General features: G+C 43.7%; 1 protein-coding gene across 1 annotated transcript in view; it reads left to right on the forward strand.

Annotated features, from left to right (window-relative positions):
- Positions 1-26,704, forward strand: part of ATP4A (ATPase H+/K+ transporting subunit alpha) — a 41,508-nt gene that overhangs the window by 8,675 nt on the left and 6,129 nt on the right. Inside the window, exons 3-20 of the mRNA XM_073601628.1 lie at positions 3,845-3,904; positions 4,774-4,977; positions 8,852-8,965; positions 11,471-11,605; positions 11,736-11,853; positions 12,287-12,555; positions 12,765-12,963; positions 13,194-13,303; positions 14,066-14,200; positions 15,078-15,270; positions 15,686-15,861; positions 16,138-16,274; positions 17,320-17,470; positions 17,612-17,780; positions 19,757-19,911; positions 22,211-22,334; positions 25,072-25,217; positions 26,093-26,226. Of these exons, the coding sequence (XP_073457729.1) occupies positions 3,845-3,904; positions 4,774-4,977; positions 8,852-8,965; positions 11,471-11,605; positions 11,736-11,853; positions 12,287-12,555; positions 12,765-12,963; positions 13,194-13,303; positions 14,066-14,200; positions 15,078-15,270; positions 15,686-15,861; positions 16,138-16,274; positions 17,320-17,470; positions 17,612-17,780; positions 19,757-19,911; positions 22,211-22,334; positions 25,072-25,217; positions 26,093-26,226 (2,729 nt within the window). The remainder of the gene's footprint in view (positions 1-3,844; positions 3,905-4,773; positions 4,978-8,851; positions 8,966-11,470; positions 11,606-11,735; positions 11,854-12,286; positions 12,556-12,764; positions 12,964-13,193; positions 13,304-14,065; positions 14,201-15,077; positions 15,271-15,685; positions 15,862-16,137; positions 16,275-17,319; positions 17,471-17,611; positions 17,781-19,756; positions 19,912-22,210; positions 22,335-25,071; positions 25,218-26,092; positions 26,227-26,704) is intronic.

Below are 26,704 nucleotides of genomic sequence, written 5' to 3' on the forward strand. Positions count from 1 at the left end.
ACATGACCTAAATCAATAATTAATACTGATCATTAAAATTATTATTTTATTTTATTTATTTTAAAATTATTAATAAAAAAGTAAGAAGATCTTTCTTGGCATAAATAAATGCTCAGGCGCTCTTTATTGTGACCCAAAGCAAAGATCATGAGGCCTCTGACCACCAGAAGCACTGGTCATTAGAGACTGCAGGGAGTCTATCGATCTCTATCAAACAGACCCCGCCTGGTAGACACACAGGGAAATAAGAGGAACAGCAAGGGCACATTCACACCAGCTTGTAGGGCTGTATTGGGCCAATCCAGGAACAAAGCTTTTGCCTCATGTCCTACGAAGAACGAGAGAGAGAGAACGAGGGAGAGAGAGAGAGAGAGAACGAGAGAGAGAGAACGAGAGAGAGAGAGCGAGAGAACGAGAGCGAGAGAACAAAAGAGAGAGAGAAAGAGAGAGAGAGAACGAGAGAGAACGAGAGAGAGAGCGAGAGAACGAGAGAGAGAGAGAGAGAGAACGAGAGAGAGAACAAAAGAGAGAGAGAACGAGAGAGAGAGAGAGAGAGAGAACGAGAGAGAGAGAGAGAACACGAGAGAGAGAACGAGAGAGAGAGAACCAGAGAGAGAACAAGAATGAATGAGAGAACGAGAATGAGAACGAGAGAGAGAACAAGAATGAATGAGAGAACGAGAATGAGAATGAGAGAGAGCGAGAGAGAACGAGAGAGAGTGAGAGAACGAGAGAACGAGAGAGAGAGAGAACGAGAGAACGAGAGAGAGAGAACGAGAGAGAGAGCGAGAGAGAGGGAACGAGAGAGAGAGGATGAGAGAGAGAGAATGAGAGAGAGAGAGAGAGAGAGCACGAGAGAGAATGAGAGGGAATGAGAGAGAGAGAATGAAAGAGAACGAAAGAGAATGAGAGAGAGAGAACAAGAGAGAGAGAGAGAACGAGAGGCAGAGAGAATGAGAGAGGAAGATAGAGAGAGAGAGAGAGCGAGAGAGAGAGAATGAGAGAGAGAGAATGAGAGAGAGAGAGAACAAGAGAGAACAAGAGAGAGAGAACAAGAGAGAGAGAGAACGAGAGAGAGAGAGAGAGAGAGAGAGAGAGAGAGAGAGAGAGAACAAGAGTGAGAATGAGAGAGAAAGAATGAGAGAGAGAATGAGAGAGAGAGAGAGAGAGAGAGAGAGAGAGGGAGAGGGAGAGGGAGAGAGAGAGAGAGAACGAGAGAGGGAGAATGAGAGAGAGAAGGAGAGCAAATATCATGAGGCCTCTGACCACCAGAAGCACTGGTCATTAGAGGGGAGTCTATCGATCTCTATCAAACAGACCCCGCCTGGTAGACACACAGGGAAATAAGACGAACAGCAAGGGCACATTCACACCAGCTTGTAGGGCTGTATTGGGCCAATCCAGGAACAAAGGTTTTGCCTCATGTCCTACGAAGAACGAAAGAGAGAGAGAACGAGGGAGAGAGAGAATGAGGGAGAGAGAAAATGAGAATGAATGAGAGAATGAGAATGAGAACGAGAGAGAGAGAACAAAAGAGAGAGAGAGAGAGAGAACGAGAGAGAGAGAGAGAGAGAGAGAGAAAACGAGAACGAGAGAGAGAGAACGAGAGAGAGAGAATGAGAGAGAGAGAGAACAAGAGAGAGAGAACGAGAGAGAGAACGAGAGAGAATGAGAGATTTAAAACATGTTCTATTTCTAGGTCCTTCAGAATTTTCGAAAGAAAAAGTCAGATGAAGCCCACACATGATCGGAATGTCCGATGGAATGATTCCGTCTGACTTTTCTGCCGGAAAGTCCGGTCGTGTGTACGCGGCATTAGGCTTAACTACTGTGCAGATTCACTGAGAAGGAAGCAGGTATACATGAAGCAGTGTCCGCCTATGTAATGAGCTCATACAACTGCCCCTCGCTGTTTTTTTTATTAAGTGATACAGGCAAACAATATTTTTAATAGGGATATGATTAGGTCATGCTGATCTCTTTTACACGTATAAGAAAATAATTGATGAGAATAATTATCTACAGTTCCTCTATTGTTATCATTTTTCCTGAGCAGATGTTAGACGAACATACAGACAACTCTGATACAACTATCTGAGCGGGCAATAATCTCTGTGGTTGCCAGGCAGACAGCAGGCCCCATATTTGCTTCCACCTTCACAGCCGGTGGTGGACATGGAGGCAGCTGATAAAATCTTGATTTAGGGGAACATAAGGTTGTGACTTCCGTGTTATATAGAGAGAACCTTCCTAAAGGATCTCTTGTGAACTGTATTCCCACTGGACAAGCATGCATGTACTATAAATGCCCTCCTAACTAAATCTATCAGGATTCATTATCTTTTCAAGCTATGTCCTAAAGGTGTGAGACTACAAAGTGGCATCGTTTGGATATATACATAAACAAATGATACAGTTACGAAGTATCTCGTACTCATATTGTGGTTAAATAGCTTCAGTTGGGTTAAATTGCTCAGTGTCTTCTCACATTCTTTGGGAACTCCAGGTGTGAGATTATTGCATTGATGTTCCCATCTCTGTCCCCCTTCAAGGGGTCTTTAAAGAGCCAGTCCAACCAATACTGACATTTCTGTGTTTGGCAGATGGTTGAGATCTAAATCTACTGGCAGTTTCATCTCCCTTTTTGGGGACTTTTTGGTGGGATGTCTGTGCTGCGTTCCCGAGTCATTTGCTGTGCCCATTATGAGGTGTTTCCACCATCCCTGTGCTGAGTTCCCGGGTCTGTACACCTGCTGTGCCCATTATGAGGAGTTCCCACCATCCCCGTGCTGAGTTCCCGGGTCTGTACACCTGCTGTGCCCATTATGAGGAGTTCCCACCATCCCTGTGCTGAGATCCCGGGTCTGTATACCTGCTGTGCCCATTATGAGGAGTTCCCACCATCCCTGAGCTGAGTTCCCAGGTCTGTACACCTGCTGTGCCCATTATGAGGAGTTCCCACCATCCCTGAGCTGAGTTCCCAGGTCTGTACACCTGCTGTGCCCATTATGAGGAGTTCCCACCATCCCTGTGCTGAGTTCCTGGGTCTGCACAACTGCCATGTCCATTATGAGGGCTCTCACCATCCTTGCATTGATTTTCCAGATCTGTACATCTGCTGTGCCCAATATGAGGGGCTCCCAAGATCACTGTGTGGTGTGGAGTTTCCAGGTTTGCACACCAACTGTTTCCATTATGAGGGGTTCTCCCCATCCCTGTGCGGAGTTCCCAGGTTTGCACACCGGCTGTGCCCATTATGGATTGTGCAGTATATTTACTATATAGTATAGAAAATTTAACAGGAGGAGCTGTAAAGGATGGACAGGGACACCCAAAACAACCAGCTTAAACAGCAGAGTCTGGAATTATGGCATGGAGATTTGTTGTTGTATCCAGGACATATACCGGAAGAAGCTGGGATCTGATCATCTACTGCATAACTAAAACTTTTTCGGTCATTACGCCCATATAGGTTTCAATCCAGCCATTCCATTATCCAATTGTTTCAATAGCCAAGTTGCTTTCATGAAACATCAAAGCATGCATGGCACTTGTTCCATGTCTTTGTGTCAGTTTTTTAAGGATGAACAAAACAGGGAACAATCGGAAGGGTTGGATATTTCTCGTTTATGTTCAATAATTTTTATTGTAGAAAAGCAGAAGCAGAACCCTTCCTGCAAATCCCCTTTATTATATTGGAGAAGAACCAGTTGATAATTAACAGTAACATAAGGCAAAGGGTGATGAAAGGCAAAAGTGGCAAAAGGAGGCCAATAATAGTATTCCGGGACTCATTATGTAGATGTTAAAATATTGTTTTGAAATTTGACATCCTCTTTTGCAGAATGACCACCAGATTACCATAGAGGAGCTGGAACTGAAGTATCAAACAAGCGTCACAAAAGTAAGTTGTTTCTAGATGGGGGGGGGGCTGTAAAATCTATGATTGAGAGTAGCTGTAGACTGCTGAAGGGACATACTTTGTATAGACCTTGGTTGGGGTTGGCTGTAGGCCACTGAAGGCACTGATTTTGTAAAGTCTGTGGCTGGGGTTAGCTGTAGGCTGCTAAAGGAACTGACTTTGCCTTGTCCTTGGTCGGGGTTGGCTGTAGGCCTCTAAAGGAACTGACTTTGCGTTGTCCTTGGTTGGGGTTAGCTGTAGGCTCCTAAAGGAACGAACTTTGCCTTGTCCTTTGTTTGGGTTGGCTGTATGCTGCTAAAGGAACTGACTTTGCCTGGTCCTTGGTTGGGGTTGGCTGTAGGCTCCTAAAGGAACTAACTTTGCCTTGTCCTTTGTTTGGGTTGGCTGTATACTGCTAAAGGAACTGACTTTGCCTGGTCCTTGGTTGGGGTTGGCTATAGGCCTCTAAAGGAATAGACTTTTTATAGTCTATACTTGGGTTTGGCTGTACACCGAGGAAGGAACAAACTTTGTATAGTTCTTGGTTGGGGTTGGTCGTAGGCTTCTAAAGGAACAGATTATGTCTAGTCATTGGTTAAGGTTGGCTGTAGGCCACAGAAAGAACTGACTTTCTATAGTCTGTGGTTGGGGTTGGCTGTAAGTTGCTCAAGGAATGGACTTTGTATAGCTTGTGGTTGGGGATGGCTGTAGGTTTTCCATACCCCAAAAAAATATTTTGTAAATGGCTACAACTCATTGATGACATCTCTAATATATAGTGTAGGTTACATGACCCCCAGTGTAGCATGTGATTGGAAGACGTTGTGTTATTTGATATCTTCAGTGATATAATCGTGTCCTGTCTTCTGCAGGGTCTGAAGAGCAGTTTCGCATCAGAGGTATTGATCCGGGATGGACCTAACGAGCTTAAACCTCCAAAGGGCACCCCGGAATATGTAAAGTTTGCCCGTCAGCTGGCCGGAGGGCTGCAGTGCCTGATGTGGGTGGCAGCTGTCATCTGTCTTATTGCCTTTGGAATCCAGGAATCGCAGGGAGACCAGACTGCTGCGGATAATGTGAGTGATGACCAGCAGCAGCAAATAATTTTTGGCCTAATTTAGGATTATAGCATAAAGATCCATCCTTGGTCTTCTTCACCCTTTTTTTAACCACTGGAATTCACTGTTCACCTTAAAATGGTAATTGGTTGTTATGATATGTATGACCTTATTAATGGGAAGAACAAGGAGAGAAAAATCTCATCCACCGCATACCATACAAGCCCAGCATGTAAAAGGTGATAACAGCCTCATCCTGACTCCAGGCCACTTCCCCAACATGTTTCGTCCCACTCTCAGGGCTTAGTCAAGGGTTATTAAGGGGAAACTTCAAACTAAACAAATGTTAAAACCCAACTTCGGGCAAAACCTTTTTTTTCACATATTTGGAAATAGTGGAGAAGGAATGCACCTCTGTCAAGCTTTACTTGCAAATCTGTGACGCCAACTGGGTGATTTTCTATTGCTTCCTCTCCCTGTAACACCAGTACAATTAAATGGCTGGGTCACCAGGCTAGGAAGACATGGACAGCCAAATACATGGTAGGAAGTTCTAATCCTAGCTCTACTAAAACATGTTTGTGTTCCCATTGGAGAGATTTCCCACATTCCCTCTGCTGACAGAAAGTGAGGGAAAATCTCTCCAATAGGGATGCAGACAACCTCAACATAGGCTCCAACCCTTCTTTCCATCTATTAAATCCTCTACCTTTGTTGTTTTAACTTTGGATAGTAAAACATTTTTTTTTCTGCCAGCAAATACCTTATACAGCCCACTTCCTGTTTCTTGTCTGGCAAAATGCCTGAGCTTTTGACATCATGCACAGCTTTCTCTCTCTCTCCTGAGAGTTTGCCAGGAAGGGAGGGGGGATGAGTCACAAGAGGGCCAATGAGAGCTGCAGAGCTGGAGGTGTGCCTCTGTGTGTCTGTTTAAATCCAGGAAGTGAACAGGCAGCAGCTTCAGCTGCCCACAGTTAAAATGAATGCAGCCAGACTCAGTGGAGGGAGATTTCTGCAGCATATTTGGCAAGTACAGAATCACAGTATATATAAAATAATATTTAACGTGGTTGGAGGGAAGTTTCAGAATGGCCAAAGATGTTTTTATTACAAATTATGTGAGCAGACTGCAGTTCCTCATTAAATCGTCTAAATGGAATGGAACTGGCTATATAGCGCCTTGAAAAAGTATTCACACCCCTTTGAATTTTTCCACATTTTGTCATGTTACAACCAAAAACGTAAATGTATTTTATTGGGATCTTATGTGATAGACCAACACAAAGTGTCACATAATTGTGAAGTAGAAGGAAAAGAATAAATGGTTTTCGAAAGTTTTTACAAATAAATATGTAAAAAGTGTGGGGGGGGGGTATTTGTATTCAGCCCCCTTTACTCTGATACCCCTAACTAAAATCCAGTGGAACAAATTGCCTTCAGAAGTCGCCTAATTAGTAAATAGAGTCCGCCTGTGTGTAATTTATGAAGGCCAAGGGAACACGCCAGGCAGGTCAGGGATAAAGTTGTGGAGAAGTATAAAGCAGGGTTAGGTTATAAAAAAACATCCCAAGCTTTGTACATCTCACGGAGCTCTGTTCAATCCATCATCGGAAAATGGAAAGAGTATGGCACAACTGCAAACCTACCAAGACATGGCCGTCCACCTAAACTGACCGGCCGGGCAAGGAGAACATTCATCAGAGAAGCAGCCAAGAGGTCCATGGTAACTCTGGAGGAGCTGCAGAGATCCACAGCTCAGGTGGGAGAATCTGTCCACAGGACAACTATTAGTCGTGTTCTCCACAAATCTGCCCTTTATGGAAGAGTGACAAGAAGAAAGACATTGGTGAAAGAAAGTCATAAGAAGTCCTGTTTGCAGTTAGTGAGAAGCCATGTGGAGGACACAGCAAACATGTGGAAGAAGGTTCTCTGGTCAGATGAGACCAACATTTTACTTTTTGGTCTAAAAGCAAACGTGGTGGCAGTATCATGTGGTGGGGATGCTTTTCTTCAGCAGGGACAGGGAAGCTGGTCAGAGTTGATGAGAAGATGGATGAAGACAAATACAGGACAATCTTAGAAGAAAACCTGTTTGAGTCTGCAAAAGACTTGAGACTGGGGCGGAGGTTCAATTTCCAGCAGGACAACAACCCTAAAAATACAACCAGAGCTACAATGGAATGGTTTACGTCAAAGCATATTCATGTGTTAGAATGTCCCAGTCACATTCCAGACCTAAATCACATTGAGAATCTGTGGCAAGACTTGAAAATTGCTGTTCACAGACGCTCTCCATCCAATCTGACAGAACTTGAGATATTTTGCAAAGAAGAAGAATGGGCAGAAATGTCCTCTCTAGATGTGCAAAGCTGGTAGAGACATCCCCAAAAAGACTTGCAGCTGTAATTGCAGAGAAAGGCGGTTCTACAAAGTATTGACTCCGGGGGGCGCCATACAAATGTCCCCCCCACACTTTTCATATATATATTTGTAAAAAAATGTTGAAAGTCAGTTTCTACAACTAGATGTCTCACTAGAGATTAACACTCTATTACATACACAAGCTGGAGTTCTTCTTTAACCACTTCTCGCCCGCCAGCCGTCATATGACGTCCTTGACTTTGTGCGGGTATATCTGAATGATGGGTGCAGCTACAGGCATCATTCAGATATCGGCTTTTTCAGCCGGCGATTCGCTACACCGCAAGAATGATCATAGCGGCTGTTCCGCTGCTTGATCGTTCTTACGGGCGGCGAGAGGGGACATCCCCCTCTCCCACCGCCCCCCGATGCTTCTATAGACTGACCGCTTCCATCGGTGAGTCGGAGAACGGATCCGCCAGCCCCGGATGGTGATCATAGAGATTTCCGGCAGACCAGATGGTCGTCGGAGTCCCCGTGATCGTTCGGAGGCTGGACGCGATGACGTCACGCCCGGCCTCTGCATTCAAACAAACGGCGCCGCTTCGGCTGGGAAGCCGTGATCGTTTTTTTTTTTTTTTTTCAGGCTTCCCAGCCTAGAGGTGAGATGTGGGGACTTGTTGACCCCAGATCTCTGCATAAAGAGGACCTGTCATGTCATATTCCTATTACAAGATGTTTAAATTCTTTGTAATAGGAATAAAAGTGATAAAAAAATTTTTTTTTAAAGTGTCAAACTAAAAAAAAACAAACCAAAAACAAAAAAACTTAAATTAAAATTAACAATAACATTTTTTTTAAAGCGCCCCTGTCCCCGTGTGCTCGCACGCAGAAGCGAACGCATACGCAAGTCCTGCCCACATATGAAAACGGTGTTCAAACCACACATGTGAGGTATCACCGCGATCGGTAGAGCGAGAGCAATAATTCTAGCCCTAGACCTCCTCTGTAACTCAAGACATGTAACCAGTAAAAATTTTTAAAGTGTCGCCTATGGGTATTTTTAAGTACCCGAAGTTTGGCGCCATTCCACGAGCGTGCACAATTTTGAAGCGTGACATGTAAGGTATCTATTTACTCAGCGTAATTTCATCTTTCACATTATGGAAAAAAAATTTAAAAAAAAATGGGCTAACTCTACTGTTTTGTTTTTTTTTTTAAAGCACAAAACTATTTTTTTCCCCCAAAAAAAGTGTTAGAAAAATTGCTGCGCAAACACCATGGGAGATACAAAATTTTGCAACGACCACCATTGTATTCTCTAGGTTCTTTGCTAAAAAAAAAATATATATATATATATATATATATATATATAATGTTTGGGGGTTCTATGTAATTTGAGTTAAAAAAAAAATTATGATTTTTACATGTAGGAGAGAAATGTCTCTACATGGCAAGTGGTTAACGAAAGTCCTAACGCCCACCATGTGGTTCTGTGTCTGACCCCACGTCTCCTTCCATCTCTGTCTAGCTGTACTTGGCCGTCGCTCTGATCGCTGTGGTCGTGGTCACCGGCTGCTTCGGCTACTACCAGGAATTTAAGAGCACCAACATCATCGCCAGTTTCAAGAACCTTGTACCCCAGGTAGGCAAGACTGATACAAAAATTTGAATGTTACTAGAATTTAAAAAAAAGGAAACTTAGTGATTTCAAGTGAAAAAAAAACACTCAATATAAATAACTAGATCTTTGTTTTTTTGTCATCCAGTAGGTTGTTCTACATTAATCACTATAGTAGTTTAAAAGGAGGCTCACGAGTGACACAGAATCCTCCTAGAAATTCTTATTTCCTATGTTTGTCAACTCCATCTAGTGGCCACAATGCCGTATTTCCTGGTTCGGTCTATTCTGTATCAATGAATAACATTCGACCTAGGGAAAAACGAGCCCAGTAACATTCAATCCTGCCCCACTTCCACAGAACGAATGCACATGCAGTTTTACAGGATGTTACGTGATCATTCAGAGACACTGTAGCAAAATCCTTCTGTGAAAAAAAGTACATGATCATTGTGACACAATGTGGCAAAATATTGTCATGGGTATTTCCCCCCAGTAATTGCTGTGAGCATGATTGAAAACACAACATTGTACTGCTGTAGAACACAGTACAAATGTACAAAACTAACTATATCCTGTGGTCATGAGAAAGTTAAAACTGAAAGTATAGAAATCCTTGAGCGGTATTATGATTGAATGATACAATGGCTCCCCCTACAGGCAGAATACAATATTGGTGTACTGTATATACTATGTGCTGTGTGAATTGAAATGGTACTGCCCCAAAATTGACTTGGCAAATGTACAAAATGTTTCCCCAAATATTTCTTGCTTGCTTTCTGAAAAAGTCTGCTTTTAGTAAGGTCTCCTTGCTGCTGGTAATCATTTGGTTATTTAGCTTAAAATAAAATAATATTTACGTTTTCGATAGCTGCTATAGAGTTAAAGCCCTGAGGGCCTCTTTTCCATCTCTAGGATTCTGTTGGTAAGATCATTGCATACCTTCTGTGCCCATTATGTGGGGTTCCCACCATCTCTGTACTGAGTGTCTGGGTCTGCACACCTGCTGTGCCAATTTGAGTGGTTCCCACCATCCCTGAGCTGAGTTCCTGGGTCAGTACATCTTCTGTGCCCATTATGAGGGGTTCCCACCATCCCTGTGCTGAGTTCCTGGGTCAGTACATCTTCTGTGCCCATTATGTGGGGTTCCCACCATCTCTGTACAGAGTTTCTGGGTCTGCACACCTGCTGTGCCCATTATGAGGGGTTCCCACCATCCCTGTGCTGAGTTCCCAGGTCTGTACATCTGTTGTGTCCATTATGAGAGGTTCCCACCATCCCTGTGCTGAGTTCCTGGGTCTGTAGACCTGCTGTGCCCATTATGAGGGGTTCCCACCATCACTGTGCTGAGTTCCCAGGTCTGTACACCCGCTGTGCCCATTATGAGGGGTTCCCACCATCCCTGTGCCGAGTTCCCAGGTCTGTAGACCTGTTGTGCCCATTATGAGGGGTTCCCACCATCCCCGTGCTGAGTTCCCGGGTCTGTACACCCCCTGTGCCCATTATGAGGGGTTCCCACCATCCCTGTGCTGAGTTTCCAGGTCTGTACACCTGCTGTGCCCATTATAAGGGGTTCCCACCATCCCTGTGCTGGGTTCCTGGGTCTGTACACCTGCTGTGCCCATTATAAGGGGTTCCCACCATCCCTGTGCTGAGTTCCCGGGTCTGTACACCTGCTGTGCCCATTATGAGGGGTTCCCACCATCCCTGTGCTGAGTTCCCCAGTCTGTAGACCTGCTGTGCCCATTATAAGGGGTTCCCACCATCCCCGTGCTGAGTTCCCAGGTCTGTAGACCTGCTGTGCCCATTATGAGGGGTTCCCTCCATCCCCGTTCTGAGTTTCCAGGTCTGTACACCTGCTGTGCCCATTATAAGGGGTTCCCACCATCCCTGTGCTGGGTTCCTGGGTCTGTACACCTGCTGTGCCCATTATAAGGGGTTCCCACCATCCTTGTGCTGAGTTCCCAGGTCTGTACACCTGCTGTGCCCATTATGTGGGGTTTCCACCATCCCTGTGCTGAGTTCCCCAGTCTGTAGACCTGCTGTGCCCTTTATGAGGGGTTCCCACCATTCCTATTGGATTTGTTTTGACTACGGAGGATGTAATAGAAGGATCTGGAACACACAAGGGTGTGCAGGAATAGAAACAGAAATTATAGGGAGATTTCTCTGTTGGAGCATTTAGAAAGAAGGGGCACAAAATATCATTCAAATGTCACTTTTGGTTGGACTGACACTGAACTTGGAAAAAATATTCAACCGGTCCTCAAAGAAATGAATAATAAGCAATATAAACCTTCTGCAGCACCATCTTGCCCACCAAGACAAGAATAAAGGGGAACTATTTCATTGGAGACACTTGCTCAAGAGACAACTAAGAGGGGGGTTTACCCTACTTTGGAGAGATTTCCTCGTACTTCCTGTATACGAGACAGGAAGTATAGGAAAATCTCCTCAATGGCTCACAATTGGCAACAAAAAAAATAAAAAATAAAAATTGATGTGGTTTTTATTTATTCTTGTGTCTAGCAAGCCACCGTTATACGAGATGGAGAGAAGTCTCAGATTAATGCCAACCAGTTGGTGGTAGGAGACCTTGTGGAAATTAAGGGTGGAGACCGCGTGCCTGCTGATATTAGAATTATCAACGCACAAGGGTGTAAGGTGAGACTCTTCAACTACTTTGGGCACCTGATCTGCCCATTAGATAAATGTCCACCATGTTTGTGAAAGTCTGTCATGGACTTTGCTTTACAAAAAGTTGATAAAACTTGATCCTGTGGCCTTCTTTTAGGTGGACAATTCTTCTCTGACAGGGGAATCTGAGCCACAGACTCGATCACCAGAATATACCCATGAGAGCCCCCTGGAAACAAGAAACATTGCATTCTTCTCTACCATGTGTCTAGAAGGTAAGAAACTCCTTGGGTTGTCGAAAAAAGCCAGCATAGACTAATTGTTTTCTATTTAATACTATATATATATTATTATTATATATATAGAGGTATAGCAAATTCTTGGAGCAACATCTACCACTGTGTACACCCACATATGTGACTCTATAGTCACATGGGCTGCTCAGATGTGATAGGGCGGAAATGCTCAGCATAGAAACTCACTGTAAACTGAGCATGTGCAGAGCTGCCAACACTGCTCTGCAAAGTCCCTAGCTGAATTGGGGACATGGACAGAAGGTGGAGATAGAGAGCAGCAGGATCAACCAGGTTTTTTGCAGAATACAGAAAATGAATCTCATAGAGTATGCAATACACCATTTATTGATAGTTTTTAGTGACACGTTAGTGAATTTTTTTGGACACTAAATTTTGTTGCATGGTTTTGTAGGTACAGCCACAGGAGTAATTATTAACACCGGTGACCGAACCATCATTGGCTGCATTGCCAGCTTGGCTTCCGGAGTGGGTAACGAGAAGACCCCCATTGCCATAGAGATTGAGCACTTTGTGGACATCATCGCGGGGCTGGCTATCTTCTTTGGGGGTACCTTCTTCATCGTTGCTATGGTTATCGGCTACCCCTTCCTCAGGGCTATGGTCTTCTTTATGGCTATCGTGGTGGCATATGTCCCTGAAGGTCTCTTGGCCACTGTCACAGTAAGAGGACTTGACATACTCAAAATAAAATCAAATATGAGCGGAACAAGTGATGTACATTTTTTTTCTTTCACCCACATAGTCATTCTCTACTGCTTTGTTGGCCTCAAATAACCTGTTGGCCTCAAAACAGTTGAAAAAATGTCAATGAGCTTGTGCTGTTTCCTATTCAGCTTTGGTGTCACTGACACTTCTCTATGCTCCATCAGGTGTGTCTGTCTCTCACGGCCAAACGACTTGCCAGAAAGAACTGTGTCGTGAAGAACCTTGAAGCTGTGGAGACTCTTGGATCCACATCAGTCATCTGCTCAGACAAGACGGGAACCTTGACCCAGAACCGGATGACTGTGTCTCACTTGTGGTTTGACAATCAGATCCATACAGCTGACACCACTGAAGATCAGTCAGGTAACCATCATTACCATTTTTCCTTGGCATCCTAAAAGTTGGCACTAGACATGAATACCTGTGGGCAAAGTGGTTGTTGAGTCTTAGATTTGAGGAGTCTTAACACTCAACATTCTGATTCAAGCTCAGATTGCACATAGTTTTGGCTATTAGTCAAATCATAGGTTACAAGTACATTTGTGGTCACCACAATGCTTCCTAGAGATAGTTTTTTATGTTCTGCATTTCAGGACAAAGCTTTGACCAAACATCGGATACATGGAGAGCTCTGAGTAAGGTGGTCACTCTTTGTAATCGTGCCTCTTTCAAGGGTGGACAAGATGGAGTACCTATACCCAAGGTGAGTATCAATGAGCTCCAAGGTATGAAACATCCTTCCAACCTTGATATTCGCCTACTTGGACCAATATACCAGAGTTTATTCTGGATATATCGATGACATAGCCCAACCTTTGTCAATGTTTTCAACACAGAGAAACCATTGAAATATCTTCTCGGACTCAGGGAACCCCTACAAAAAAATTTCTATATCTACAACTCATGATACATTAGTGTAAAGATCAGCGGGAAGAATGCAGCTTACATTTGTGGTCATTCGAAAGAATTCTCAGACAGCTAAAAAGATTAATGGTGTCAGTGGGAACCTATCAAAAAGGCAGAAATTGCTCATTGCTCAAAGAACCCCTAGCAACCGTTGGAGGAACCCCAGGGTTCCAAGGTTGAGAAACCCGGACGTACAGTAGGCAGTAGTTGTGAACCGAACAGATACTTAGCTTGTCAGTTCATTCAGAACTCATTATTAATTAGTGGTGTTTTGAGTTACGGGTACACAGGCCAAAAGTTGACTTGACATACAATTTCCAGCCTATTCCGAAGTGGTGGACTTTGTTAAAGAAAATTCAATTTTCCTTAGTTTCTGTTGGCTTTTGATGCATAATTTTAAAACTCTTTCACATGGAAACATATGTCAGACTAATATCTTTGAAATTTGAAGGCGAGATAGTTGGTGTTGAAGCCAGTCTATTACTCAAACCCCCTACCTGGCATGTTATGTTGTTGATATATGAGAATTCGGACTGACCAACCCCTTTGCACTCTTCAGCGTATTGTGATTGGTGATGCCTCAGAGACCGCTCTGCTGAAATTCTCCGAGCTGACTGTTGGCAATGTCATGGAATACAGGGAGCGCTTCAAGAAAGTGTCAGAGTTACCCTTCAACTCAACCAACAAGTTTCAGGTGAGTGGACGATATTCTGGCTATCCTTCTCCCCATGAAATGGATTAGTCTGTAGTTTGTGGGAATGATCTCAGTGAATTCAACTGTCCAATCCCTGTGTATGGGAAACCCAAAAAGTTTATCAAAAGGCATTGAAACAAACTATTAGGGGGGGAGCAAGTGATACAAAGAATAATAATTGTGAAGGATACGCTGATGGAAGACTTAAAAGGTTCAGGTGGAGGTGGGATAGGCTTTCCTGAAGAGATGAGTGTTCAGGGATCACCTACAGACAGCCAGAGTAGGAGCCGGAGAGATTGAGGTAGAGAGTTCCAGAGGATGGAAGAGGCTCTTCGAGAAGTCCTGGAGACGAGCATGGGAGGAGGAGACAAGAGAGCAGGAGGTCTTGGGAGAAGCTGAGAGGGTAGGCATAAAATAAAGTCCCTAATGCCTCCTAAACACCAAACATTTTCATTAATATCTCCAATTCATTTTTGATGCCAACTCATATCTGATTTTCTTTAGTTGTAGGCTGTTAATTTTGTAGAGTTTTTCAGTCAGTGGATGTTCTGTAGACAATTATAGAAACAGAATAAGCATTGGCCAAAGAATTTTCATCTCTACTTGGCCAAGGTAAAAATACCTGGGTACAGATGGACAAACGCTTACAATCGAGGTCTGTTTGAGATTTTTATGAGTTCTTTCTCAGGTTCTTCTGTCCTTCTAACCTACTACTGACCTCCTCCTAAACACCATAATGATGCTTCAAGCTTCTTTTGGGCTCCAGATGACTTGTATGAAGTTCTGACATGTCCAGAACTATATACACAAGCCATTAGAGCAAAAAGTAAAAGAGAATTTTTCCTTGACAACTAAACTGAAATGTTTTCCTCTTCAGTTGTCCATCCATGAGCTCCAAGACCCTCTGGACCTGCGTTATCTTCTCGTCATGAAGGGAGCTCCAGAACGTATTTTGGAAAGGTGTTCCACCATCATGATCAAAGGACAGGAACTCCCTCTAGATGAACAATGGCAAGAAGCTTTCCAGACAGCTTACATGGACCTTGGAGGACTAGGAGAGAGAGTGCTGGGTAAGGAAAGAACGAGAAGCCAACATGGCGGGGATCATCCTAAATAAACAGTGAGGAATAGACAGGTGCAACTCATTTCATTAAAAATCGAAATTCGGACAAAATTTTTGTTATTCGGAGATACGGGTGTATCCAAATTTCCGAATCACAATAGTAATGAATTTCAACTGATCCAAAACAAAATATAACAAAACAAATTATCCAAATAGAAAATTAATTCTAAACTAATCTGTTTTATTCTATTCTATTCTTTTTTTTTTTTTTTGCATGCGCGTTTCTAAAATCCTCCCCACCTCTTCCGAAATTTGAATTTAGAAAACGAATATAAAGGAATTCAACTTGAGGGATTTCCTTCTTTTTTCTTCTTCTTGGAAAATGTAAGTTTCACTTATAATTGTTTAAATTTTTATTTTAGGATTCTGCCACCTCTACCTGAATGAGAAGGAGTTCCCTCGTGGATTCAACTTTGACACCGAAGAAATGAACTTCCCCACCAGCGGTCTCTGCTTCGCCGGACTCATCTCCATGATTGACCCCCCCAGGGCCACCGTACCCGATGCCGTCATGAAATGCCGTACTGCCGGAATCCGAGTAAGGGGGGAAAAAAATGGGACTAATTTATGAAAAAATATCTATGCTTTCCACAGCAGCCAATTAGAAGTCAGTTTTAATCATCTAACCTGTTCTAGAAAACAAATGCAAAATCTGATTGGCTGCAATGGAAATTGAAAACTGTCATGTAGCCGCTTGCTGTATTTTTTTTTTTTTTTTTTTTTATTCCTTCATGACTTTTGCCATTTTGTTTTGTAATTGCAAGGTATAGACTTTATAAATAATAATAATAATAATAATAAATTTGCAACTTAGGTCATCATGGTCACTGGAGATCATCCAATCACAGCCAAGGCCATCGCCGCCAGTGTGGGCATCATTTCCGAGGGCAGCGAGACGGTGGAGGACATTGCTGCCCGCTTGCGCATTCCCGTGGAGCAGGTCAACAAACGGTAAGGGCAGCAAGCCTGTCGTCTTCTTGGCAACACCCCTTTATTAATAAAGTGACCCAGTCATGACAGAAATATGGGAGGTTCCATTATCGGCTTCATTTTTAATGGTATCATCTCCAGAACTTTCATCCTTTCTTCACGGCTTAGTGAACCAGAACAAGTTAATGGGTCAGTCCACCCAAAAGTGATATATTATATATTGGGAACTCCATAGACGTGACCTCTGCGCTGTGCTCATTATGAGGGTTTCTCACCATCCCTGTGCTGAGTTCCCGGGTCTGTACACCTGTTGTGCCCATTATGAGAAGTTCCCACCATTCCTCTGCTAAGTTCCCGGGTCTGTACACCTGTTGTGCCCATGATGAGGGGTTCCCACCATCCCTGTTCTGAGTTCCCAGGTCTGTACACCTGCTCTACCCATTATGAGGGGTACCCACCATCTCTGTATTGAGTTCCAGGGTCTGTACACCTGCTGTGCCCATTATGAGGGGTTCCCACCATCCCTGGGCTGAGTTCCCGGGTCTGTACACCTGCTGTGCCCATTATGAGGGGTTCCCACCATCCCTGTGCTGAGTTCCTGGGTCTGTACACCCTCTGTGCCCATTATGAGGGGTTCCCACCATCCCTGTGCTGAGTTCCTGGGTCTGTACACCTGCTGTGCCCATTATGAGGGGTTCCCACCATCCCTGTACTGAGTTCCCGGGTCTGTACACCTGCTGTGTCCATCATAAGGGGTTCCCACCATCCCTACTGGATGTTTTATTCATATTTTATCACGCTGAAAGTTATAGGAGGATCTGGAACACACAAAGGGTGGGGACAACCATGACTCCCAGCGGTTCAGGAGCAGAGATGGGAATATCAGCAGGGTGATCTCGCTGTTGGGGTACTGAAGACATCTAAGAAGCTGGGGGCTGACTCAATGCACTAGACTCAACCTATAATTATAATATCACTTTTGGGTGGAGTAACCCTTTAAGATCAAGGATACTGATAGAATGTAAAAAAAAGCAAAAAATAATCAGCATGATCCTTGTCTCCGCAGTGACGCTCGGGCCTGTGTCATCAATGGCGGACAGCTGAAGGACATGTCTAGCGAGGAGCTGGTGGAGGCTCTTAAGCTGCATCCCGAGATGGTCTTCGCTCGGACCTCCCCCCAGCAGAAACTGATCATTGTGGAAAGTTGTCAGAAGCTGGTAAGTCATCACAGTGACAGCCCACAATCTGTACATTGTTTTCTCTCTGTATTGTTAGTTGAATGGCGGGAAGGATGAGACCTGCACTCCACCGATTGGCCGACCTTCATTCTCCAAAACTAAAATTGTCTTCTATTCCAGGGCGCCATTGTGGCCGTGACAGGGGACGGTGTCAACGACTCCCCCGCCCTGAAGAAGGCAGACATCGGTGTTGCTATGGGAATTGCTGGATCGGATGCGGCAAAGAACGCAGCTGACATGATCTTATTGGATGATAACTTCGCCTCCATCGTCACAGGAGTGGAACAAGGTGAGAGGAGGATACAATGTATCCTGTATATAAAGTACATAATGTATGTCCCCACAGCCGTGGCACAGGACCTTCATTGTATACTGAGTCATAGTTTTCTGAGCCCCCAGGTGTCCATGTGCCATTGGGAGCCCCCTAAATGCCAATGTGGCATAGCTCTGGTACTTCAAGTTTTATCATAAGATTGATCTGGGACCCCCAACTGTCTGTGTGACATTGCTGTTAGACCTGCAAATGGCAGCGAGTCATTGTTCTTGGACCTCCAAGTGTCAGCAAGTCATTGTTCTAGGACCTCCAAGTGCCAGCGTGTCATTGTTCTAGAACCTCCAAGTGCCAGCGAGTCATTGTTTTAGGACCTCCAAGTGTCAGCGAGTCAATGTTTTAGGACCTCCAAGTGTCAGCGAGTCATTGTTCTAGGACCTCTGAGTGTCAGCGAGTCATTGTTCTAGGACCTCTGAGTGTCAGCGAGTCATTGTTCTAGGACCTCTAAGTGTCAGCGAGTCATTGTTCTAGGACCTCTGAGTGTCAGCGAGTCATTGTTCTAGGACCTCTGAGTGTCAGCGAGTCATTGTTCTAGGACCTCCAAGTGTCAGCGAGTCATTGTTCTATGACCTCCAAGTGTCAGCGAGTCATTGTTCTATGACCTCCAAGTGTCAGCGAGTCATTGCTCTAGGACCTCCAAGTGTCAGGGAGTCATTGTTCTAAGATCTCCAAGTGTCAGCGAGTCATTGTTCTAAGACCTCCAAGTGTCAGCGAGTCATTGTTCTAAGACCTCCAAGTGTCAGCGAGTCATTGTTCTAGGACCTCCAAGTGTCAGCGAGTCATTGTTCTAGGACCTCCAAGTGTCAGCGAGTCATTGTTCTAAGACCTCCAAGTGTCAGCGAGTCATTGTTCTAGGACCTCTGAGTGTCAGCGCATCATTGTTCTAGGACCTCCGAGTGTCAGCGCGTCACTGTTCTAGGTCCTCCGAGTGTCAGCGAGTCATTGTTCTAGGACCTCCAAGTGTCAGCGAGTCATTGTTCTAGGACAGTGATGGTGAACCTTGGCACCCCAGATGTTTTGGACCTACATTTCCCATGATGCTCGACTACACTGCAGAGTGCATGAGCATCATGGGAAATGTAGTTCCAAAACATCTGGGGTGGCAAGGTTCGCCATCACTGTTCTAGGACCTCCAAGTGTCAGCGCGTCATTGTTCTAGGACCTCCAAGTGCCAGCGAGTCATTACTTTGAGACCCCTTTGTGGCAACACGTCCTTATCCTAGCAACCTAAGTTTCAGTTGTCATTACTCTGTCCGTGTGTGTGCAATGTGTCCATGTACACCTATTTAGACTGTAAGTGTCAATAGATGACTGCTATGCAAACCCCACCTGTTATTAGATGAGTGATCTGGACCCCCACCCCCCCAAGTGTGAGTGCGCATTTACTAGGACCCCAAAGTGTCAGTGTGACATTGATAAGGTAATCCGAAGGATTAGTCCTCCATTAATCTGAGACCTCCACATCTCAGTCCTCCATTACTCTGAGACCTCCACGTGTCAGTCCTCTATTATTCTGAGATCTCCTCGTTTCAGTCCGCTTTTTCTTTGAGACCTCCATGTTTGAGTCCTTCATTACTCTGAGACCCCACATGTCAGTCCTTCATTACTCTGAGATTTCCATGTATCAGTATCAGTCCTCTGTTACACTGTGACCCCCATGTGTCAGTCCTCCGTTATTCTGAGACCTCCATGTATCAGTCCTCCATTACTCTGATACCTACACATGTCAGTCCTCCATTATTCTGAGACCCCATATGTCAATCTTCCAAGACCTCTATGTGTCAGTATACTTTAACTCTGTCCCCCCCAAGCACCAATGTGTCATTGTTCCGGACCCCCCAAGTGTCAGTTTTATGTACACTCTGGACAGTATTAAGTAAAATGCAGGAAATATTTTTTTTTAATTAAACAACCAACCTCTCTGGTTCCTCCAGGACGTCTGATCTTTGACAATCTGAAGAAGTCCATTGCCTACACTCTGACCAAGAACATCCCGGAACTGGCCCCCTATCTCATCTACATCACGGCCAGTGTCCCTCTACCCCTGGGCTGCATCACCATCCTCTTCATTGAGCTTTGTACTGATATTGTGAGTATTGTCTGGTACCATACACTGCATCACATCCCCACTAATCCTCTGCCATATGTCTGTGTAATCTGTAAGACCGAGACTAAGAGGGATCCAGCAGAAGGGCTTCATCAGCATGGTGAGGATTACATGCCTGGAATATTCTCAGGTTGTCTGTATAACGCTCGATGTACCTAAAGTGATTCCAGCAATCTGAGCATCGCACGTCACAACCTTGAAGTGGCAGATTGCTGGAACCTTAACTAGATATGCTGCAGTACTATTGGTATGTTGGGCAGAAACGTTTTGATGGTGTCCCAATGGGGCTTTTAGGTGATAGATGGGCTGCTCTCATGTACCAAGGGACTGAAAGGCAGCAACCTTGGACTGTAGAAGATATGATAGTCTGGAAATCAAAGCTCCACACCCAGGTGTTGGAGCCCATATGAGATTTTATCCCAAATACAGCCAACGCATTTCGGGGACCACCCTTTGTTTCCCTTCATCAGAGATTAAAACTTACAAAACCATTTCACTCTGATCAGGTGTTTAAACTCCTTATTGGGAGCACTGGGCAAAAATCAGCAGTTGATGGAAACGGGTTGCTGGCAGCAGGTTGTATGTTCCTGTGCCTCCCAGGTGTCAAAATGTGCCTATTTTTTTATGCCGTATGGACCAAAAGCACCAGTGGGCATGAGGCCTATTGAGGGGCCATTTTTTTGGCACAAGAACAGGCTCAGAAGAGTTAATAAAAGGATCATCCTTTTCCCTTAGGAGTCAACAAGCCCACTGAACATTTAGGGTTCATTTATTTTTGCTTGGACTTTAACACACATTAAAGTGCCTACCACTTCAACATACTTTTTTGATGTGTTATTGATGCTTCTGTGATGCTTTTTTGAAGCTTTATTAAAGCTTGGTAAATGCCCTGTGTGTGTTGATTTTCTAATTGTTTTAAAGGGGCCAGTAGAACCCCGGCTCAGTAGCACCCCCACTCAGCAGATCCTCAGCTCATTGTTACCCCTGTTCAGCAGATCCCCAGATTATTAGTACCCTTGTTCAGCAGGTTCCCCACTCAGTAGTAACCCCAGCTCTGCTGATTCCCTGCTCAGTAGTAATCCCCAGCTCTGCTGATTCCCCTCTCAGTAGTACCCCCAGCTCTGCTGATTCCCCTCTCAGTAGTACCCCCAGCTCTGCTGATTCCCCTCTCAGTAGTACCCCCAGCTCTGTTGCTTCCCTGCTCAGTAGTAACCCCCAGCTCTGCTGATGCCCCACTCAGTAGTAACCCCAGCTCTGCTGATTCCCTGCTCAGTAGTAATCCCCAGCTCTGCTGATTCCCCGCTCAGTAGTAACCCCCAGCTCTGCTGATGCCCCACTCAGTAGTACCCCTAGCTCTGCTGATTCCCCTCTCAGTAGTACCCCCAGCTCTGTTGCTTCCCTGCTCAGTAGTAACCCCCAGCTCTGCTGAATCCTCGCTCAGTAGTAACCCCCAGCTCTACTGATTCCCCACTCAGTAGTAACCCCAGCTCTGCTGATGCCCCACTCAGTAGCAACCCCCAGCTCTGCTGATTCCCCTCTCAGTAGTACCCCAAGCTCTGTTGCTTCCCTGCTCAGTAGTAAACCCAGCTCTGCTGATTCCTCGCTCAGTAGTAACCCCCAGCTCTGCTGATTCCTCACTCAGTAGTACCCCCAGCTCTGCTAATTCCTCGCTCAGTAGTAACCCCCAGCTCTGCTGATTCCTCGCTCAGTAGTAACCCTCAGCTCTGCTATTGCCCCACTCAGTAGTACCCCAGCTCTGCTGATTCCCCTACTCAGTAGTAACCACCAGCTCTGCTGATTCCCCTACTCAGTAGTAACCACCAGCTCTGCTGATTCCCCTACTCAGTAGTAACCCCCAGCTCTGCTGATTCCCCTGCTCAGTAGTAACCCCCATCTCTGCTGATTCCCCTACTCAGTAGTAACCACCAGCTCTACTGATGCCCCACTCAACGCATTTATCCAAAATTTTGCTGAAATATCCTGATTTTCACCAAGATTTCAGGGGAGCGAAATCTCTGAATGTTGCTCATCCCTCAACTGCAATCTTTTTCGTGATTCATCCGGTGGGTGGCTGTGTAACACAAACTGGTTGGGTTGCCTGTGGGTTAGAAAGAAACGATGTGCAATCAACGCCAATGAAAATCCATGGTAGCCCCACATGTGAAGCATCTGCCAACGCATTGTGGGAAATTCAGTTGCTTGCCGCATGTTTTCTGGTTATTAAGGCTTAAAAAACTCCATGAATGAATGAATCAAAGGACATGCTCTCCTCTCCCTCTAGTTCCCCTCGGTGTCTCTGGCCTATGAGAGAGCGGAGAGTGACATCATGCATCTCAAACCAAGGAACCCGCGCCAGGACCGTCTGGTGAATGAGGCTCTGGCCGCCTACTCCTATTTCCAGATCGGTGAGTGGGGGGGGGGGGGGAGAGAGACAGCGGGAAGGTTTATGGAGGCTCCAAGAGGGTGGCCATCTATGAATGGCCATAAGATGTCACCAACCTAGTCCTGGTGATTGGATGGTAGAGGAATGAAAACTTGGGTTAGAACCTATGTGAGAGTTGAAATGTGTCCCCATAGAGGAGATTTATCTTCTCTTCCTGTTCTGTATGAAACAGCATCACCTGGACAGGACAGCCGTCATTAACCCCTTCTGTCCAGCCTATTGTAATATGACGGCTGGGCGGGAGCCCGATTGTCCTGGGAGGACGTCATAGGACATCCACCCAAGATCAGGCCCAACGGGCCACGATCTGTCACCTGTTGTGTCCACCGGACAAAGCCAAAGACAGATCACTGTACCGGCCCGCTGTCAGTACCATGTGATCGCTGTGGCCAACCTCAGCAGATCACATGACAATTGTACACAATGAAAGGCTTTGATTCATGCCATTCATTGCGTACTATTGTGATGAGCTCTGTGATTGGTCACAGTGATCACATGGTACAGACCGGGCCAGTCACAGCCCATCTGTGCTATGTGATTAGCTGTGGCCAATCACAGCTAATCACAGTAGAAAAACTCTAAATGAATAGTCTTAATTTAGAAAAAAAAATGGTTGCTTATAACTGTAAAATTCAGTTATAAGCAACCATAGTGTGTAAAAAAAATAAATAAATAAAAGAAAGAAAAATAAAAAAATCCTGATCACCTCCCTAGAGTAATAAAGTGTTACTATGGTAAATTAAGCAAAATACAAAATAATTTAGAAACATTTTTTAAATGTTGTTTTACTATGGTAACATTTTACTGCTCTGGTCACTGTACGTAAAAATAAATATTAAAAAAAAAATAAAGTAATAAGAAATTAAACAAAATACAAAATAATTTAGAAACATCGTTTGAATGTTGTTTTACTATGGTAACACTTTACTGCTCTGGTCACTGTATGTAAAAATAAATAGTAAAAAAAAAAAAAAATAAAGTAATAAAAAATTAAACAAAATAGGAAATAATTTAGAAACATTTTTTAAATGTTGTTTTACTATGGTAACACTTTACTGCTCTGGTCACTGTATGTAAAAAAAAAATAGTAAAAAAAAAAATAAAGTAATAAAAAATTAAACAAAATACAAAATAATTTAGAAACATTTTTTAAATGCTGTTTTACTATGGTAACACTTTACTGCTCTGGTCACTGTATGTAAAAATAAATAGTAAAAAAAAGAAAAAATAAAGTAATAAAAAATTAAACAAAATACAAAATAATTTAGAAACATTTTTTAAATGTTGTTTTACTATGGTAACACTTTACTGCTCTTGTCACTGTATGCAAAAATAAATTGTAAAAAATTAAAAGTAATAAAAAAAAATAAACAAAATACAAAATAATTTAGAAAAATGTTTTAAATGTTGTTTTACTATGGTAACACTTTACTGCTCTGGTCACTGTATGTAAAAATAAATGGTAAAAAAAATAAAGTGATAAAAAATTAAACAAAATACAAAATAATTTAGAATCATTTTTTAAATGTTGTTTTACTATGGTAACGCTTTACTGCTCTGGTCACTGTATGTAAAAATAAATAGTAAAAAAAAATAAAGTGATAACAAATTAAACAAAATAATTTAGAAAAATGTTTTAAATGTTTTACTATGGTAACACTTTACTGCTCTGGTCACTGTATGCAAAAATAAATTGTAAAACATTAAAAGTAATAAAAAAAATAAACAAAATACAAAATAATTTAGAAAAATGTTTTAAATGTTGTTTTAATATGGTAACACTTTACTACTCTGATCAATGTATGTAAAAATAAATTGTAAAAAAATTAAAGTAATAAAAAAATTAAACAAAATAATTTAGAAACATTTTTTAAATGTTTTGTTTTTTTTACATTTTGTCATCATTCAGTGTCCCTGATCACCGCCACATCAGTTAAATGAGACACTGTACTGCGCTGATGACAGTATGTAAAAAATGTGTAAAAATTGTGGAAAAAAAAAACTTTTTTTTTTTTTAAACCTCTTTGTTTTCTGAAAAATTGTGACAAAAAAATTACAACTTCAAAAAGCCTAAATATCTTGGACTATCTGCTTTCCAAAAAGGGGGTCATTTTATTTGTACTGTCCTGGGCATTTTCAGGCCTTTAAGAAATGAGCTCGGCCCGTCAGTACATCGGGATTGATCCATTTTCAAATACCATAGTTTGTGGACTCTATAACCTTCCTAGAGACTAAATAATATACACTGATTTGGATTATTTTCACCAAAGAAATGTAGCAGAATACATTTTGACCTACATTTTTTTTTTGAAGAAAGATTATTTATGTGCTAAATTTTATAATGGAAACAAAAAAAAACACGTTTTTTTTTTTTTTCCAAATTTTTGGTCTTTTTCGTTTTATTTTGCAAAAAAAAAAAAAAAAAAAACCCCAGTGGTGATCAAATACCACCTAAAGAAAGCTCTATTTGTCTTAAAAAAATAATAAGTTTGGGTACAGTGTTGCACGACCGCGCAATTGTCATTCAAAGTGCGACAGCGCTGAAAGCTGAAAATTGGCCTGGGCAGGAAAGGGGGTGAAAGTGCCCGGTATTGAAGGGGTTAAAAAAAGCGTAATAAATAATAAATAAATAATAGATATATGACAGGTAAACAACCATAAAACCATTTCCTCTCTCTTACCGTTTCCTCTCCCGGCAGGTGTCATTCAGTCCTTTGCCGGATTTGTGGACTATTTCACCGTCATGGCTCAGCAAGGTTGGTTCCCGGCATACTGCCTGGGTCTGCGTGGCCATTGGGAGAATGAGCACCTACAGGACTTAGAAGACAGCTACGGACAGCAATGGGTAAGGTGAAATGCATTAAAAAAAAAAAAAAAAAATTATATACTATTTACTATATATTATATGTGTGTATATGTATATATATATATATATATATATATATATATATATATATATATATATATATATATATATATATATATATATCATGCCTATACTTACCTGCTCTGTGTAATGGTTTTGCACAGAGCAGCCCTCATCTTCCTCTTCTGGGGTCCCCGGCTGGTGCTTCTGGCTCCTTCCTTCTGCCGAGTGTCCCCAGAGGAAGCCGCTTGCTCTGGGGGGGAACTCATGCGCGCTCGCTCCCAAGCCGGCTCTGTGTGTCCAATGGCACGCAGAGCGTGGCTCGGCCCCGCCCCTCACTCTCTCTCATCATTGGCTGTGATTGACAGCAGCAGGAGAGCTGGGTGGGGGGGGGGAGCTCAACCTGTGACCCTCCAGCTGTTGTGGAACTACAAGTCCCATGAGGCACTGCAAGGCTGACAGTTACAAGCATGACTCTCACAGGCAGAGGCATGATGGGACTTGTAGTTCCGCAACAGCTGGAGGGACGCCTGTTTGAGAACCCTGCATGGGTGCTCAACCTGCGACCCTCCAGCTGTTGCAGAACTACAAGGCCCATCATGCCTCTGCCTTTGGGGGTCATGCTGCCAGCGGCTTGGGACTTGTAGTTCCTCAACACCACGGGGGTTCACGGGTTGGGCAGCCATGCTTTAGAACCACTTGAACTGCAGGAGAGAGAACAATCAAGTTCTCCCACTAGGCCAGACAGGGCTGTGCTGTGTGGCAGAGCTGTGTAAATCTCAGGACTGGATGGACAGAAATAAAAAACCCGTTGGCGTATAAAACATCTCTCGTATCCCTTTTTTACCTTTCAGACCTTTGGCCAGCGACTCTACCAACAGTACAACTGCTACACCGTCTTCTTCATCAGTATTGAAGTGTGTCAGATCGCTGATGTGCTCATCAGGAAAACCCGACGTCTGTCCGTCATCCAGCAAGGATTTTTCAGGTAGAAGTCGCCCTCCTCTGTACCAACCCCACATGCAGCCAAAGCTCTTTTACCTTATGTAGGGTGGAGCCGGGAAGTGATAAAACCTCTGCCAGGTGTCCCCATCGGGGAGATTTCCCTTCACTTCCTGTCACAGTGATAGAAAATCTCTCCAGAGGGACCACATGCTGCAATCACATTTTTTTTTTTTCACTAAATTTGAGGTTGAAAACCCAGTGAGGTTATTATTAAAGACTGAATCTTCCTGTACCAGAGACAACCTCTCATTCCTTGTCCTGTTGTCACAGAAACAGGAAGTGAGATAAGATCTCCCCAACGGGGTCACAGGTGGGGCTTTCTTTCAGTGGGAATGCGGGGGGAGAATGCAGTTCCGGCACCTCCAGCACTGAATGTATGTAATGGCAAGGGCTGCGCTGGAAGGTCTATTGTTCCTGGAAGAGATCTATTTTGTGTGGCAGTCTATTGTTGATGGTGGGGG

This window comes from Aquarana catesbeiana, linkage group LG10 (assembly GCF_042186555.1).
Source record: "Aquarana catesbeiana isolate 2022-GZ linkage group LG10, ASM4218655v1, whole genome shotgun sequence".
NCBI classification, from domain to species: domain Eukaryota; kingdom Metazoa; phylum Chordata; class Amphibia; order Anura; family Ranidae; genus Aquarana; species Aquarana catesbeiana.